General features: G+C 36.2%; 1 protein-coding gene across 1 annotated transcript; it reads left to right on the top strand.

Annotated features, from left to right (window-relative positions):
- The first annotated feature begins 1,061 nt into the window (after positions 1 to 1,061).
- Positions 1,062 to 8,079, top strand: LOC130214778 (zinc finger and SCAN domain-containing protein 12-like). The gene is made up of 3 exons (XM_056446601.1): positions 1,062 to 1,360; positions 2,673 to 3,191; positions 7,296 to 8,079. The coding sequence occupies exons 1-3, from the start codon at positions 1,123 to 1,125 to the stop codon at positions 7,511 to 7,513; spliced, it is 975 nt and encodes a 324-aa protein (XP_056302576.1). The 5' UTR covers positions 1,062 to 1,122; the 3' UTR covers positions 7,514 to 8,079.
- The last annotated feature ends 7,566 nt before the right edge of the window (positions 8,080 to 15,645 follow it).

Raw genomic sequence — 15,645 nt, 5'->3', positions numbered from 1 at the left:
GTACTCTGTCCAATAATAGTCTTGCATATGTACAATTTTATTGTCATTTTAAGATCATTAGTTTGATGCTCAGTACTTGCAAACACTTAATATTAAGATTCTTAAATTAAAGTATTACATAAACAAACAAATAAAACGTAAACAGAACAAAATGGGAAGAATAGAAATCTATATATTTTTTATTTCTTTAACTATTAAAGAGTTAATGAGGTGGAAATATAAATAGATTGAGAATTGGTTTGTATTCTAATCATACACATGGGATTTTGATGCAAATACATGGGATATATATATATATATATACATGCCGCACAGATCTCTATTAAATTCATATTGTTATACATATTTATTCACATACAAGCATATTTGTGCAGTAGTAACAAACACAAAACTGCAACTAACCTAACAACAAGCTGAAGATCACAGTCCAAAAGTTAATGGAAAATGTTGAATAAAATGTTAACAAACAGGAAATTTTTTTTTTGGCTTAGTCCCTTTATTAAAAATTGGGTCGCCACAGCGGAATGAACCGCCAACTCATCCAGCATATGCTTTACGCAGTGGATGCCCTTCCAGCTGCAACCCATCACTGGAAAACACACACATACACAATTTAGCCTACTCAATTCCCCTTTGGACTGTGGAAACCCAACGTGAACGCAGGGAGAACATACAAACTCCACACAGAAACGCCAACTGACCCAGCCGAGGCTCGAACCAGCGACCTTCTTGCTGTGAGGCAACAGCACTACCTACTGCACCACTGCGTCACCTCAAGAGAAACATACAACTGTTCAATATAGTTCACATTTTGTAGTTTGCGATTACTTTTGAACTTAAATGTAATATATTTTTATTCCTAAAGATGTACAGTGACCAAACTCTTATTGTATATAACTGTATAATAAAACTGTTTTCTTTAAATGCTTATTTAACAATCATAACTAAATGATTAATTTCTCCGCAATATACATTAATTTCTCCTCAGCTGCTCGCGTGTCCTTTATTTTGGCGGAAGTTTACGCGGACTCCACCGGAAGCACTGTTGCCCGTGTGCGATGATAGCTGAAGTGGTGTTTTTCTCCACTGTAATAATCAGAGACTGTGTTTATTCACTGTAAGATGAGCTGCTCGCTGCAGACGCAGATCTGCTCCATCTTGGAGGTGCTGCTGAAGGCGGCGGCGGCGCAGATCGGGCAGCTGCTCCAGGAGGACGCGGCCGCGGTGCAGATGGAGATCCGCCGCAGGAACGAGGAGATCCGCAGCCTGAAGAGCCGCCTGTGGAGCTGCGAGAGCCGGCTGGAGAGACTGACCGCTGCTCGCTGTTCTGTCGGCGTACAGGTGCACATCACCGACCCCGGTCAGTCTGCATAACTTACTCTACACTTAACTTAGAGGATTAACACACTTATATGAATATACACTCACCGGCCACTTTATTGGGTACCCTTACTTGTACCAGGTTGGACCCCCTTTCGCCTTAAGAACTGCCTTAATCCTTGGTGGCATAGATTCAACAAGATACTGGAAATATTCCTCAGAGATTTTGCTCCATATTGACATGATAGCATCACACAGTTGCTGCAGATTTGTCGGCTGCACATCCATGATGCCAATCTCCCGTTCCACCACATCCCAAAGGTGCTCTATTGGATTGAGCTCTGGTGACTGTGGAGGCCATTTGAGTACAGTGAACTCATTGGCATGTTCAAGAAACCAGTCTGAGATGATTCACGCTTTATGACATGGTGCGTTATCCTGCTGGAAGTAGCCATCAGTAGATGGAGACACTGTGCTCATAAAGGGATGGACATGGTCAGCAACAATACTCAGGTAGGCTGTGGCGTTGACACCATGCTCAATTGGTACTAATGGACCCAAAGAAAATCTCCCCCACACCATTACACCACCACCACCAGCCTGAACTGCTGATACAAGGCAGGATGGATCCATGCTTTCATGTTGTTGAGGCCAAATTGTGAGCCGAGCATCCGAATGTGGCAGCAGAAATGGAGACTCATCAGACCAGGCAACGTTTCTCCAATCTTCTATTGTCCAGTTTTGGTGAGCCTGTGTGAATTGTAGCCTCAGTTTCCTGTTCTTAGCTGACAGGAGCGGCACCCGGTGTGGTCTTCTGCTGCTGTAGCTCATCCGCCTCAAGGTTGGACGTGTTGTGTGTTCAGAGATGCTCTTCTGCAGACCTCGGTTGTAACGAGTGCTTATTTGAGTTACTGTTGCCTTTCTATCAGCTGGAACCAGTCTGGCCATTCTCCTCTGACCTCTGGCATCAACAAGGCATTTGCGCCCACAGAACTGCCGCTCACTGGATATTTCCTCTTTGTCGGACCATTCTCTGTATACCCTAGAGATGGTTGTGCGTGAAAATCCCAGTAGATCAGCAGTTTCTGAAATACTCAGAGCAGCTCGATTCCCATTTAATAAAACAAATTTCATCCATCATGTTTTTAAATTAAATAAACATTTATTTAAATATTTACAATGACAAAACAGTGGTATTGGTGTCTCATGTCATCATATACAATAATAACTCGTACAGAAGATTCTAGATATGCCAGAAGTCGTCAGATATCAGTCGTGGTTTAAATGAAAAATGTAAACTTACTGTGATTTACCTTGAATATTGACAACACTAATGATGTATTTCTCCTCAGGTGTGACGGCTCACGATCAGGAGACGCTCATGTTGACCAGTCCAATGATGAACGTCGTTTCAGAGGAGAAACCTCTTATTTCTCATGCACCGGAGCTCCAATTACAGCCTCTTAAACGAGAAGATCCTGCGAGTCGAGCAGCTCCACATGCAGAGGAGGAAGAAGAAGAGGAAGAACTCAGCGGTCTGGAGCTCCAGATGAAGATCGAGCAGGTGGAGGAGTTTGTAGACCGGAAACTCAGCATTCATGATGGAAACTCTCAGATTTGGAGCTCGCAGAAAGATTTCGAGCATCATCAGAGTCTAGCGGAGCCCGAGTCACATGCACAGAGCTTTCCAGACACGTATGCTATGATGATGGAGGATTCTGGGGCTTCATCTGCTTTAGTTCAGGAGGACGACAGGAATAATGACTGTGATTTTAATCTCCTTCAGTCTCACGGACACAGCAGCGTATCGGACGCATTCTCACTCTCAGCATCACATCCGCCTAAAACACACACACAGAGTCTGCAGCAAGGTTACTATGGGTTTGCATTCTGAATTACATTTTATTTTGTTTCTATATTTTAAATTGCTGTATGTGCCAATACGATAACCCTGTAGATTTGGAGGCGGATAGCCGATATATTAGTCTATAAATATGAAGATAATTATTGTTAGAATTTTTAAGTTAGTTTTTAATTGTAATTTTTTTAAATTGTTGTACATTTAATTTTGGTAAGGATGCACCAATATGGAATTTTTTATGGTTATGATAATGAGATAATTCGATTTGGAGGCCGATATATTAGATGAAAAATGTGAAGGTAATTATAGTTTGGATTTTTAAGTTTTTATTTTGATACTATTTCTTAAATTGCTGTACATTTCAATTTAGTAGAGATGCATCGATGTGGAATTTTTGATTTATACCGATAACTCTTTAGATTTAGAGGCCGATATATTAGCCGATATATATCAAAGTTTTGTAGTTTGGATTCTTAAATTAGTTTTTATTTCAATACTATTACTTCATTAGTATTGTTCATAACCGCTCTTCATTGAATTTTAGTAGTGATGCACCGATAAGGAAATTTTGACCGATACGGAGTACTCTTCAGATTTGGAGGTAGTTTTGGAGATAAGTTTCAAGGTAATTATAGTTTGGATTGTTTAATAAATTTTTACTTTGATGATATTTATTTAATTTGCTGTACATTTTAAGTTTAGTAGGGATGCTCTGATATGGAATTTTTGACCATTGCGATAACTCTTTTGATTTGGAGACCGATATTTTAGCCAATAAATATCAATCAAGGTTATTATAGTTTGGATTTTTGGGTTAGGGTTAGGGTTTTTAGTTACATTTAAAAAAAAAAATTGCTGTACATTAGAGTTTAGTAAAGATGCATCGATATGGATTTTTTTAATCGACACGAAAACCGATATCTCTTTAGATTTGAAAGTTCATAGCCGATATATTAGCCAATAAATTACAAGGTAATAATAGTTTGGATTTTGTAATTATATTTTATTTTGATGTACATTTTAATTTAGTAGGGATGCACCGATATGACATTTTTGACTGATAACACTTCAGATTTGAGTGGCGATAGTCAATATCTTAGCCGATAAATATTAAGGTAATTATAGTTTGGATTCTTAAATAGGTTTTCATTTGAATGTTATTTTTTAAATTGCTGTACATTTCAGTTTATTTGGGATATTTTATTAGGGATTTTTTTTTCGATACCAATAACTCTTCAGATTTTGATGCTGATATATTAGTGAATAAATAGCAAGGTAATCATAGTTTGGATTTTTAAGGTTTTTTATACTTGATATCTTTTTTTATACTTAAAAATGCTGAATATTTAAGTTTAGTAGGGATGAACCAATATGGAATTTTTTATATATATCCAAACTATAATTACTTTGATATTTATCAGCTAATATATTGGTCTCCAAATCTAAAGAGTTATCGTATATATCAAAAATTACATATCGGTGCATCCCAACTAAATGGTGTTGTACAGCAAGTTAAAAAAACTACTGACATAAAAACTCATTAGATTTTTTTTAAAATTGCTATACATTTAAGTTTAGTAGGGATGAATCGATATGACATTTTTTACGGATACTGATAACTCTTTAGATTTGGAAATAAATATAAATATTATTATAGTTTGGACTTTTAAGTTATTATTATAATTTTTTTTCAATTTAAAAACAATTGCTGTACATTTTAAGCTTAATCGGGATGAACTGATATAGATTTGTGACTGATAAGATAACCGATAACGCTTTAGATTTGTTTGCCAATAGATGTTGTCTTAACCGGTAAATGTCATGGTTTTTATGGTTTGTATTTTTTCAGTTAGTTTTTATTTGTTTATTTTTTAATCACTGTGTATTTTAGTTTGAAGAAATGCACCGATATGGATTTTTTACCATTAAGATAACCGATAACCCTTTAGATTTGGAAGCCGATAAATATCAAGGTAAATATAGATTTGATTTTTAAATCTGTTTTTATCTTTATACTTTTTAAAAATTGTACATTTGAAATTTAGTAGGGATGCACAGATATGATATTTTTGACCGATACCGATAACTGATAATTCTTTAAATTTGGAGGCCGATAGCCAATATATTAGTCAATAAATATCAAGTTAATTATAGTTTGGCTTTTTAAATCAGTTTTTTTATTTTTATACTATTTTAAAATTGCTGGACATCTAAGTTTTGTTGGTATGTGCTGATAATGACAATGAATAACTGTAGATTTGGAAGCCAATACCCGATAAATGTCATGGTAATTATAGTTTGGATTTTTAAATAAGTTTTTTTTCTATACTTTTAAAATTTGCTGTATATTTAAGTTAAGTAGGGATGTACCGATATGACATTTTTGACTGATACCGATAACTGATGACTAGATTTGGATGCCGATATATTAGCCTTTAAATATCAAGGTGATTATAGATTAGATTTTTAAATATGTTTTTATCTCTATACTTTTTAAAAATTATTGTACATCTAAGTTTGGTAGGGGTGTACCGATATGACAGTTTTTGACCAATACCGATAACTAATAACTCTTTAGATTTGGAAGCTGATAGCCGATATATTAGTCAATAAATATCAAGGTAATTATAGTTTGGATTTTTATATCAGTTTTGATACTACTTTTAAAATTTCTTTTGATTTAAGTTTAGAAGGGATGTGCCGATATGCCATTTTTGACCGATACCGATAAATTAAAACTCTTTAGATTTGAAGGCCAATAGATGATATATTAGCCAAAAATATCAAGATAATGATAGCTTGTATTTTTAAATCAGTTTTTATTTTGATCCTATTTTAAAAATGGCTGTGCATTTAAGTTTAATAGGGATGCACCGATATGGATTTTTGACTGATAAGATAACCAATAAATTTTTAGATTTAGAGACTGATTTATTAGCCAATAAATATCAAGGTAAATAGAGTTTGGATTTTTAAATTAGATTTATTATTTAAAAATTGCTTTGCATTTTAGTTTGGTAGGGATACACCAATATGTTTTTTTACTAATACCGATAAATGATATCTCTTTAAATTTGAAGGCTAATAGCCAATATATTAGCTGATAAATATCAAGATAATTAAAGCTTGTATTTTTAATTCGGTTTTTATTTTGATACTATTTTAAGTTTGGTAGGGATGCACCGATATGGAATTTTTGACCGATACAATAACCGATACCTCTTTAGATTTGGAGGCTGATATATTAGCCGATAAATATCAAGATAATTATTGTTTTTTTTTTTTTTTAATTAGTTTTTATTCTTAAAAAATTGCTCTACATTTCAGTTTGGTAGGGATGCACCGATATGACATTTTTGACCGTTACCGATAACTGATTACTCTTTAGATTTGGAGGCAAGTAGCCAATATATTAGCCGATAAATATCAAGGTAATTTAAAGCTTGTATTTTAAATCTTATTTTCAAACTATTTTAAAAATGGCTGTACATTTAAGTTTAGTAGGGATGCACCGATATGGAATTTTTGACCGATACGATAACTCTAGATTTAGAGACTGATATATTAGCCGATAAATATCAAGGTTTTTATAGTTTGGACGTTTAAGTTTTTTATTTTGAAACTATTTTTAAAATTGCTGTACATTTTATGTTATTAGGGATTTACCGATATGGAATTTTTGACCGATGCTTTAGCCGATAACCTGTTATATTTGGAGGCAGATATTCAATATATTAGCAGATAAATATCAAGATTTTTTTTTTAATACTGTTTTTTTTAAATTACTGTACATTTATATTTAGTAAATATGTACCGATATGACATTGACTGATAGCGATAACTGATAACTCTTCAGATATATTAGCTGATAAATATCAAGATAATTATAGTTTCGATTTTAAATACATTTTTATTTTGGTACTATTTTTTTTAATTGCTCTACAATTAAGTTTAGACGGGATGTACAGATGTGGAATTTTTGACAGATGCGATCACCGATATCCCTTTAATTATGGATGCCGATAGCTGATATATTAGTCATAAGTTTTAAGGTAATTTGTTATTTAGTATGTTTGATTTTTGGTTTACTAAAATGATCTTGTTCTGCATGCAGGAGAGGATCCGCGGCTGCAGACGGGCCTCAAGCCGTACCGCTGTGAGGAGTGTGGGAAGAGCTTCACGCAGCGCACCAGACTGATCACACACGGACGCGTGCACACCGGAGAAAAGCCCTTCCACTGCCGGCTCTGTGGGAAGATGTTCTCCAGGCAGGACAACTGTCTGCGGCACATGCGCTTACATGGCGGACAGAGCTGGCCCACAGGGACGTAACACTGGACTGATGGCCTGAGGGGTACTGCACAAAACTAAGGGATTAAGGCCTTTTCACACCAAGCAAGATAACTAAAATAATGCCAAAAATCTTAAAATTCTTAAATCAAAAAGCATTTCTAGTGAAAATACAGTTTTATTTACAGAAATGATAATATATAGTCTTTTTCTTAAAGTCCACATGAAATCAACACTAACCATATTGATGTTGTTAGCGCACATTGCTAGTTTTGGGGCGATCAATTCATCTGTGCATGTCATTGAGGAAAACTAAATAGTTTGCCTTTGTAATCTTCAATTGAAATATGAAGATGCACTTCCTGTTTGTTTTCAGCTAAATTCTCAGATCAGGGCTCCGTTCTTCATACATGGATCACTCAATTAGCTTGATTTGGTTATTGATGATTTGACACGCTCCAGGATCATTTCGTTCTTCAAAACTCATCTGAGAGTTGTTGTGATGGCAACAGTTCTGGTAGCTAAAATCTGCTCAAGGGCAGCAGCTTATTAATATAAACAGGATTAGATCGGCTCATTTCAAGCAAAGGTAATACTTTAAGTATGTACCGAATGCTGATGTTTTCTTACAGTAGTAACCCATAGGTTATATACACTTGGGAAAATAGTAAAATAAAAATATTTAAAAAAAATATATATATATTTAATATTAAAGAATTAATAGTATTTGTTTATTAGGGGTGTAAAAATTAATTGTTTCTTTTTTGCACCGCGATGCAGATGGGGACAATTCAATATCGGTTCAGTAATAGATCATAACCAGTTATTACAAACTGACGTCATTTATCTCCTATGCACAATGTCACAGTGGAATACTATGGCGAAGGAGACGAGTAAATAAAACGCTCCTACTACTTTCTGTCTTCTGTACATGTGTTGGAGTTTTGTTTGATGCATTTAGAAAGAGTGTTTACTTTGAGCAGGTCATATTAAAGGTACAGTTCAATTATCCGACTGCTTGTATTAAAAGACAAAATTGAATTACAAATAGTATATAAATATTAATATATTTATAGATTTTACTAAAAAAAAATTATTGTGTTGTGAGGAAAAAATCTAATTATGTATGGAAAGCATCGTCAATGCACCATGATATCGAATTGAACCCAATCGATGGCATGATAATCATAACCGAACCAAACCGTGAGACCAATGTAGGTTTACACCCCTAATGTTTACATACATAAAAAAAAATAATAATTATATAAATATATATATATATATAAATAAATAAAATTATGCAATCTGCACTCCAAAATAAAAGTACAAACTGGCCCGGTTTTCCCCAAGGTGATCAAAGAGAACAATTATTATTGACTTTTTAGATACAAACTCGTTCTATTTTAAGGTACCGACCCAGCTTTACAATTTGTGTATGACAATAGACATGCACAATATTCAACAGTTTTGTTTGTTTTTATAAAATAATAATAATTTATGCAGTCGTACATGTTTTGACAGATAATATGACGGTGCTTTGCCGTAGTTGCAGACACCTTTGTCAATATGTTACGAACTCTTTTGTTTAATCAATACAGAAGAAAGCATCCTTAAAGGGAACGCAACATAAAGAGTACACACGAACTAAGAGGTCTAAATTAATACATTTATTACAACCAAAACAATCAAATTAATCATGTGTAACAACTAAAAAAGAATGAATAAAGAATCAAAAACTCATGGTTGCAACCCAGGCTCATTCTGAGAACGTAGTCCCGGGGACGTTTCCCGGGAGGTACGTATTTTTGCAGTTTTTGTTTTCGCGAGTCCGCGAGAGGCCACTGTCCCGCACCGTTCTCGCATAAACCCGCTAGAGGCCTCTGTCGAACGAACTTCCGCCTGATTGCCAGGATGACAGAATGATTGACCGTGCATCCGGCCAATCGGCTGACCCACCCTCCTCCGTCCCTAAACCCAACCAACGACGATTCACAAAAGCCGTCCAGAAAAAGAAAAGCCCTCGTCTGATTTTACCACGTTTTCGGATTTTGACCACATTCTCACCCTGTGACGAACTTGTTCGCTTCATTTCTTGGATTTTGTTTTTGTTTTCTTACCTGATTTCTGGAACCGCTCTTCCCCGGACTCGAACCCGGTCGTCGTCGTGGTCAGCCCCTCTCTGCGCCTCGAGTCCGCCAGAGTACACGAAGAGCTAACCGGACAAACTGGTTGCAGCGGGAAAGCCCTCCACACCGAGGCGAGCGGCCGGCTGGCCGGCCGGCAAGCGCCAAAGGGAACGGCGTCACACCGCCCCGCAGCGTTCGATTAAAAAAATGAAATGCAGCCGTACGTACCCCCGGCTACGTATTTCGCGGTCTCCAGAAACGTCCCAAGGACTACTATCTCAGAATGAGCCTGGGTTGCACGTTTTCCAACAAATATACAACACTAACCAAAGACTAAACAACCCAACAATTAACAACGCAGATCAAAGTAAGACTTAAGGGAAACAAAACAGTAAATTAAAGAAAATAAAGCTTGATGGCTGGCTGTGAAGTCTCCTCTCTCCGCTCAATGTTGGTCCTTATTTATAGGCAATTTTCAATGAGCGCAACTCGCCGCAGGCGGACTCTAGGAAACAAACAGTGAGTGACGTCATGACACACACTCAAGCACAAACGCAGACAGGCAACAGCCGTGAACAATATCAGAATACTTTTTTGATGCAGTTTGTTCTCTAATTAAGAAACTTGAATAGGCCTAGTCTACTATAATAAAGAAAAGCCGCTCTAACTGTAAAACTAAATAAACTGCTGAATACTCTCGACACATGGAAGTGTAAAGCCTGCAGCTCACAACAAATGTGTAAAGTTACTGCGAATCATATTTAATAAACCGTTTACTGCTAATTTGATGTAATTTAGCTCGCATGGATAATTGAATATTAATCAGATGATGTCATTACGCTGCTGTGCCGTCAGCCAATCGTTGCATTGCTGATCATGATTTTGAGGATCGATAGATCTGTCCTTCACAACACACGCAGCGATCTCAGATCAGTTAATTTTTTTAATATTATATTTTTATTTTCTTATAGCAACATAGAGTGATACAGAGAGCAACAACGATTATAAAGACAAAACAGAAGCAACGGGGGAAAGAAAAAAAGATTTTAAACCATTATTACACCAGTTCCTCCAATATTATACATGGGTCAACAATGTTACACATTTATATCTAGGCCAGTGGGCGCAGGCGATTATGGCGATCTTGTAGATGATAAAAGGGTTATACCTTTAAACTGTTATCCTGGGCATTTGATAAATAATTAAAAAAGGGTTTCCAGGTGGCTTCAAAGCCGGCAATGTTATCAGAAAGATTGTGTCTGAGCCTCTCTAAATGTAAAGTGGTAGAGAATTCTAAAAGCCAGGATTTAAAAAGTGGTTTTGATGGCTTTTTCTATAAATAAAGAATAATTTTGTTTAGCTAACACCATATTATATTGAACAGCTTTTATAATTTGATGACTAAACCCACGAAGTGAGTCAGACCAACCAAAAACAGCGATTGCTGGATCAGGGGCAAGCTCACAAGAATAAGCCTCAGAGTAGAAGTTGAAAATTTCGCTCCAAAACTCAAAGTATTGGGCATGACCAAAAAAGATGTCAGATTCACATTTGTTTTATTTAGAGGAAATGGAGGGGTAGAATTTCTTTAGTTTAACCCTAGAATAATAAAGCCGATGTACTCCTTTATATTGGATTAGTTGATGTCTGGAGTTAATAGAACATGTATTTATGACCTCATCCAGACATTTAATCTGATTCACGAACTTGTTTGAAGAACCAAATTATCCAGAGATCAGTTATCAAGATTAAAAGAGCCAGGATCTGTCAAATCATCTTAGATCATTTAAGCGAGGTATGAAGATCTGTTTGAGGTATTGGGTGTGGCTAACATGCTTAACCACGCCCCCTCCAGCTATTTTTAGGTTATGCTTTTCATTCTGTCTTGTAACCAGCAGATGTCCACAGTGTGCGACTAGCACAGTTCAAGTCAGTCCAGCGAGGCGTGAAATTTCGTGAAAGAATCTATTCAAACAGTGAAAGCAGCAATCGCAGTGAGTAGCTTCCATCCAAAGATGAGTTAAATTTATGCGCAAAACAGGAATATTGCATTTAAAACGTGCAAATCCGCAGCGTTTCCATCCAGTAGTCAAAGAGAACAAAATCGTCACTTCCTGATTAACTGGCGCCAAATATCAACAGTAAAAATACAATTTGCTGCGGTCGGAGAAGCTGCGTGAATCTTTTCCTTATTTAATAAATGACTTGTGCCTCCAGATGGCAGTATGTCGACACGCAATAAAGGCATGGTGGCGTATGAGGGCTCGCAGCGCAGACGCTCTTGATTCTGGAGGTCATTAATAATATAATTGCATTAATACTGAAACAACATTTCAGATGTTCTACAGTGTGTTCAGCCTGCTGGTTCGTCCATTCACACACATTTTAATCATCACATGATCTCTTATACCACAATCACATGACCTTTTTTAATGCACACACTGGAATTCGTTCGGTGAAAGTGTTTCCATCATAGTTTTGCTAATCTTTTCTTATGGAATAAAAAGTTTATTCAGTTATGCGCATGTTTTTATGAGCATTTTCAACATTCATGCGCATCTTGGTGTTTCCATCATATCCAAAATGAGCATGAAAATCGGTGGATGTGAACGTAGCTAGTGCAGTGAAATATAAACAAATCATTTTTGCATTTTCAAAGGAGGAAACACAACAACACCGAACCTAGCACTGGATACCTGAGGTGCTTTTATTGTTATACTTCAGCCTGAGAGCCCCTTTTTTAATCATTATCTAGTTTTCAGTATCTATTTTCTATCATTATTTCCCACTTGTTTCTATTATAGTCATTATCCTTAAATAATCCTTTAAAAGAGCTTCTCCAAAAATGTCGTCTGTAGCTTTAAATTGCGTGAGCTCTTTATATTTCAGTGATTCTGATTGGCTGTCAGTGTTTTATCGATTATCAGCTGTTGTTGTGGTGTAAACCTCTTTAACACTGATTGATTTTTAGCACGATATCTTTGTTTATGTTACGATGTGTTTATAGTTCTCATGATTGGTGTGAACAGGCTTTAAGCTAGGTTTTTAAAGATATCCTGGATTAATTTAACTATTACTCAGTTGCTTGAATGCAGGCTAAATTAAGTTAGTTTGGATGTTTATTTGCAGCTAGCATCCAGGCTCACAGTTTCTGGTGATTTGTTATTTTGGCAGTAATGCTGTGTTCATGATACAGTGCAGTGGTTGCCTGTAATGTTTAATGGAAACAGCACAGACAGAGCCTTACTTATGTTTATATGAAGAGATTTCTTTTGTGTAACTTCTCAATTGGGGTTCGTTTTAAAAATGTCATTTTAGATTTGTTTTATTTTAATCTCACAAAGAAATGAGCAGCAATAGCTTAATAAAAGGATGCCTATTCATTTACTGTACAATGTCTTCAGTGTCATTTTGGGAAAAAAATATTGCGAGAATCAAATCGTGAAATCAAAACATCAGCATTTTTTTTTGGAATCTCGCAAATAAACGCTAATTAGATTTAAATGTTTAGAGGAGCTCACTGTAGTATTGGTAACCTAGCAACCAACAGTAAACAAGGCAAGCATAATGGAGTCATGTGAGTATAATTTTCAAAATCACCTCAAGCAAAAAACTTTTATTGTGAAATGTTTGTTCATCTCTTGTTTAATAATTCAGCAGTCGATTATTATTTACATAATAACTTATAAGTACATATTTGTATAGTATGTAATTGTAAAATGATGGGTTATTTAATATGCATTTTGGTTGTCGGACAACTTTGATAACTTGCTTCAAATGCTGATGACTGAAGTTAACTACAAGCAAAAAACGGATGACCACAACAACAAATCAAATTTGAATAGAAATAAAGAAACTAGCTATTTAATTTAGTTTAACATAATGTCCTAAAATAAACAGCTGAAATGTACATACAGTCAGGTCCATAACTATTCGGACATCTACACATTCAAATCTAACATGTTTGTCTCTATACACCAACACAATAGATTCAAAATTATCAAGATGTGCTTCAACTGCAGACTGTCAGCTTTAATTTAAGGGTATTTACATCCAAATCAGGTGAACACTGTAGGAATTACAACAGTTTCCCTCATTAACCCAATTACAATGAGCAGATAGAAGGTCCAGAGTTCATTCCAAGTGTTCTGTTTGCATTTGGAATCTGTTGTTGTTAACTCTCAAGATGAGATCCAAAGAGCAATCAAGCAAGCCATCTTTAGGCTGCAAAAACAAAACAAACCCATCAGAGAGATTGCAGAAACATCATGCGTGCTCAAAACAACTGTGTGGAACATTCTTAAAAAGACAGAACGCAACATTGAGCTCAGCAACACCAATAGACCACAGAAACAACTGTGATGGATGACCCTGGTGACGAAATTACCCTTCACAACAGTTAGATCAAGAACACGCTCCAGGAGGCTGGTGTTTGTGTGTCAGAGACAACAATCAAGAGAAGACTACACTAGAGTGAATACAGAGGGCTCAGCACAATATGTAAACCATTGGTGAGCCTCAAAAACAGGAAGGCCAGATTAGAGATCTGAAAAAGCCTTCACAGTGCTGGAACAACATCCTATGAACAGATGAGATCAAGATCAACTTGTACCAGTGATGGGAAGAGAAGAGTATGGAGAAGGAAAGGAACTGCTCATGATCCTAAGCAGTGAAGCGTAGTGGTGGTAGTGACATGGCGTGGGCATGTATGGCTGTCAATGGAACTGGTTCTCTTGTATTCTTTGATGATGTGATGCTGACAAAAGCAGCAGGGTGAATTCTGAAGTGTTTCAGGCAATATTTTCTGCTCATATTAAGCCAAATACATCAGAACTCATTGGACGGCTCTTCACAGTGCAGATGGAGAATGACCCAAAGCATACTGCAAAAGCAACCATAGAGTTTTTGAAGGGAAAGAAATGGAATGTTATGCAATGGCCAAGTCAATCACCTGATGTAAATCCGATTGAGCTTGGATTACACTTGCTGAGGAAACAACTGAAGGGAAATGTCCCAAGAACAAGCAGGAACTGAAGACAGTTGCTGTAGAGGCCTGGCAGAGCACAACCAGGAATGAAACCCTGTGTCTGCTGATGCCTATGCGTTGCAGACTACAGGCTGTAATTGACGGCAAAGGATTTGCTACCAAGTATTAAAAATTGAAAGTTTGATTTATGATCATTATTCTGTCCTAATTACTTTTGGACCCTTAACAAGAGGGAGGGACATATGCAAACTGTTGTAATTCCTACAGCGCTCACCTGATTTGGATGTTAATACCCTCAAATTAAAGCTTTGGATCTCATCTTGAGAGTTGACAGTAGCAGATTCCAAATGCAAACAGCACACTTGAAATGAACTCTGGACCTTCTATCTGCTCATTGTAATTGGGTTAATGAGGGAAAAACACACACCAGGCCATGAAACAGCTGAGAAGCCAATTGTCCAATTACTTTTGGTCCCTTAACAAGTGGGAGGCACATATGCAAACGGTTGTACTTCCTACAGCGTTCACCTGATTTGGATGCAAATACCCTCAAATTAAAGCTGACAGTCAATATTTACGGACCTAACTGTATATACATAATTTTGGTGTTTTTTCAACAAAATTTGAGAAGTCTGATTAATTCGACAATTCACTTTATTTTTATTTGTTTATGATTTTAGTAATAAATACTGCATTATACTCTAGTTTTTACTACAGTAAACTGAGATGTACTGTTGTACAATTTGCCTTTTTGACTTCCATATACACTAAAGTTGTAGAAATCTACAGTATTGGGTTATTTGTTTATATTACTATAGTTGTGTTACCATAGCAACTGTAGAATCACCACAACAGATCAATTACTGTAGTTGTTGTTACCATAGCAACTGTAGAATCACCACAACAGATCAATTACTATAGTTGTTGTTTCCATAGCAACTGTAGAATCACCACAACAGATCATTTACTGTAGTTGTTATGTTGCCATAGCAACTATAGAACTATCACAACAGGTTCAGGTTTGTATGGTTATAAACACTAAAGTAGTTAGTATAAATGTA

The sequence above is a fragment of the Danio aesculapii genome, chromosome 2 (genome assembly GCF_903798145.1).
Source record: "Danio aesculapii chromosome 2, fDanAes4.1, whole genome shotgun sequence".
NCBI classification, from domain to species: Eukaryota; Metazoa; Chordata; class Actinopteri; order Cypriniformes; family Danionidae; genus Danio; species Danio aesculapii.
The sequence above is the reverse complement of the archived record's forward strand: the minus strand, read 5'-3'. Positions and strand labels throughout refer to the sequence as shown.

Excerpts from the sequence above, each read along its gene's own strand:
- LOC130214778 (XM_056446601.1), top strand. The coding sequence starts at position 1,123 with ATGAGCTGCTCGCTGCAGACGCAGATCTGCTCCATCTTGGAGGTGCTG. Across the intron at positions 1,361-2,672 it reads GGTGCACATCACCGACCCCG|GTGTGACGGCTCACGATCAG; the intron begins GTCAGTCTGCAT and ends ATTTCTCCTCAG. Across the intron at positions 3,192-7,295 it reads CACACAGAGTCTGCAGCAAG|GAGAGGATCCGCGGCTGCAG; the intron begins GTTACTATGGGT and ends TTCTGCATGCAG.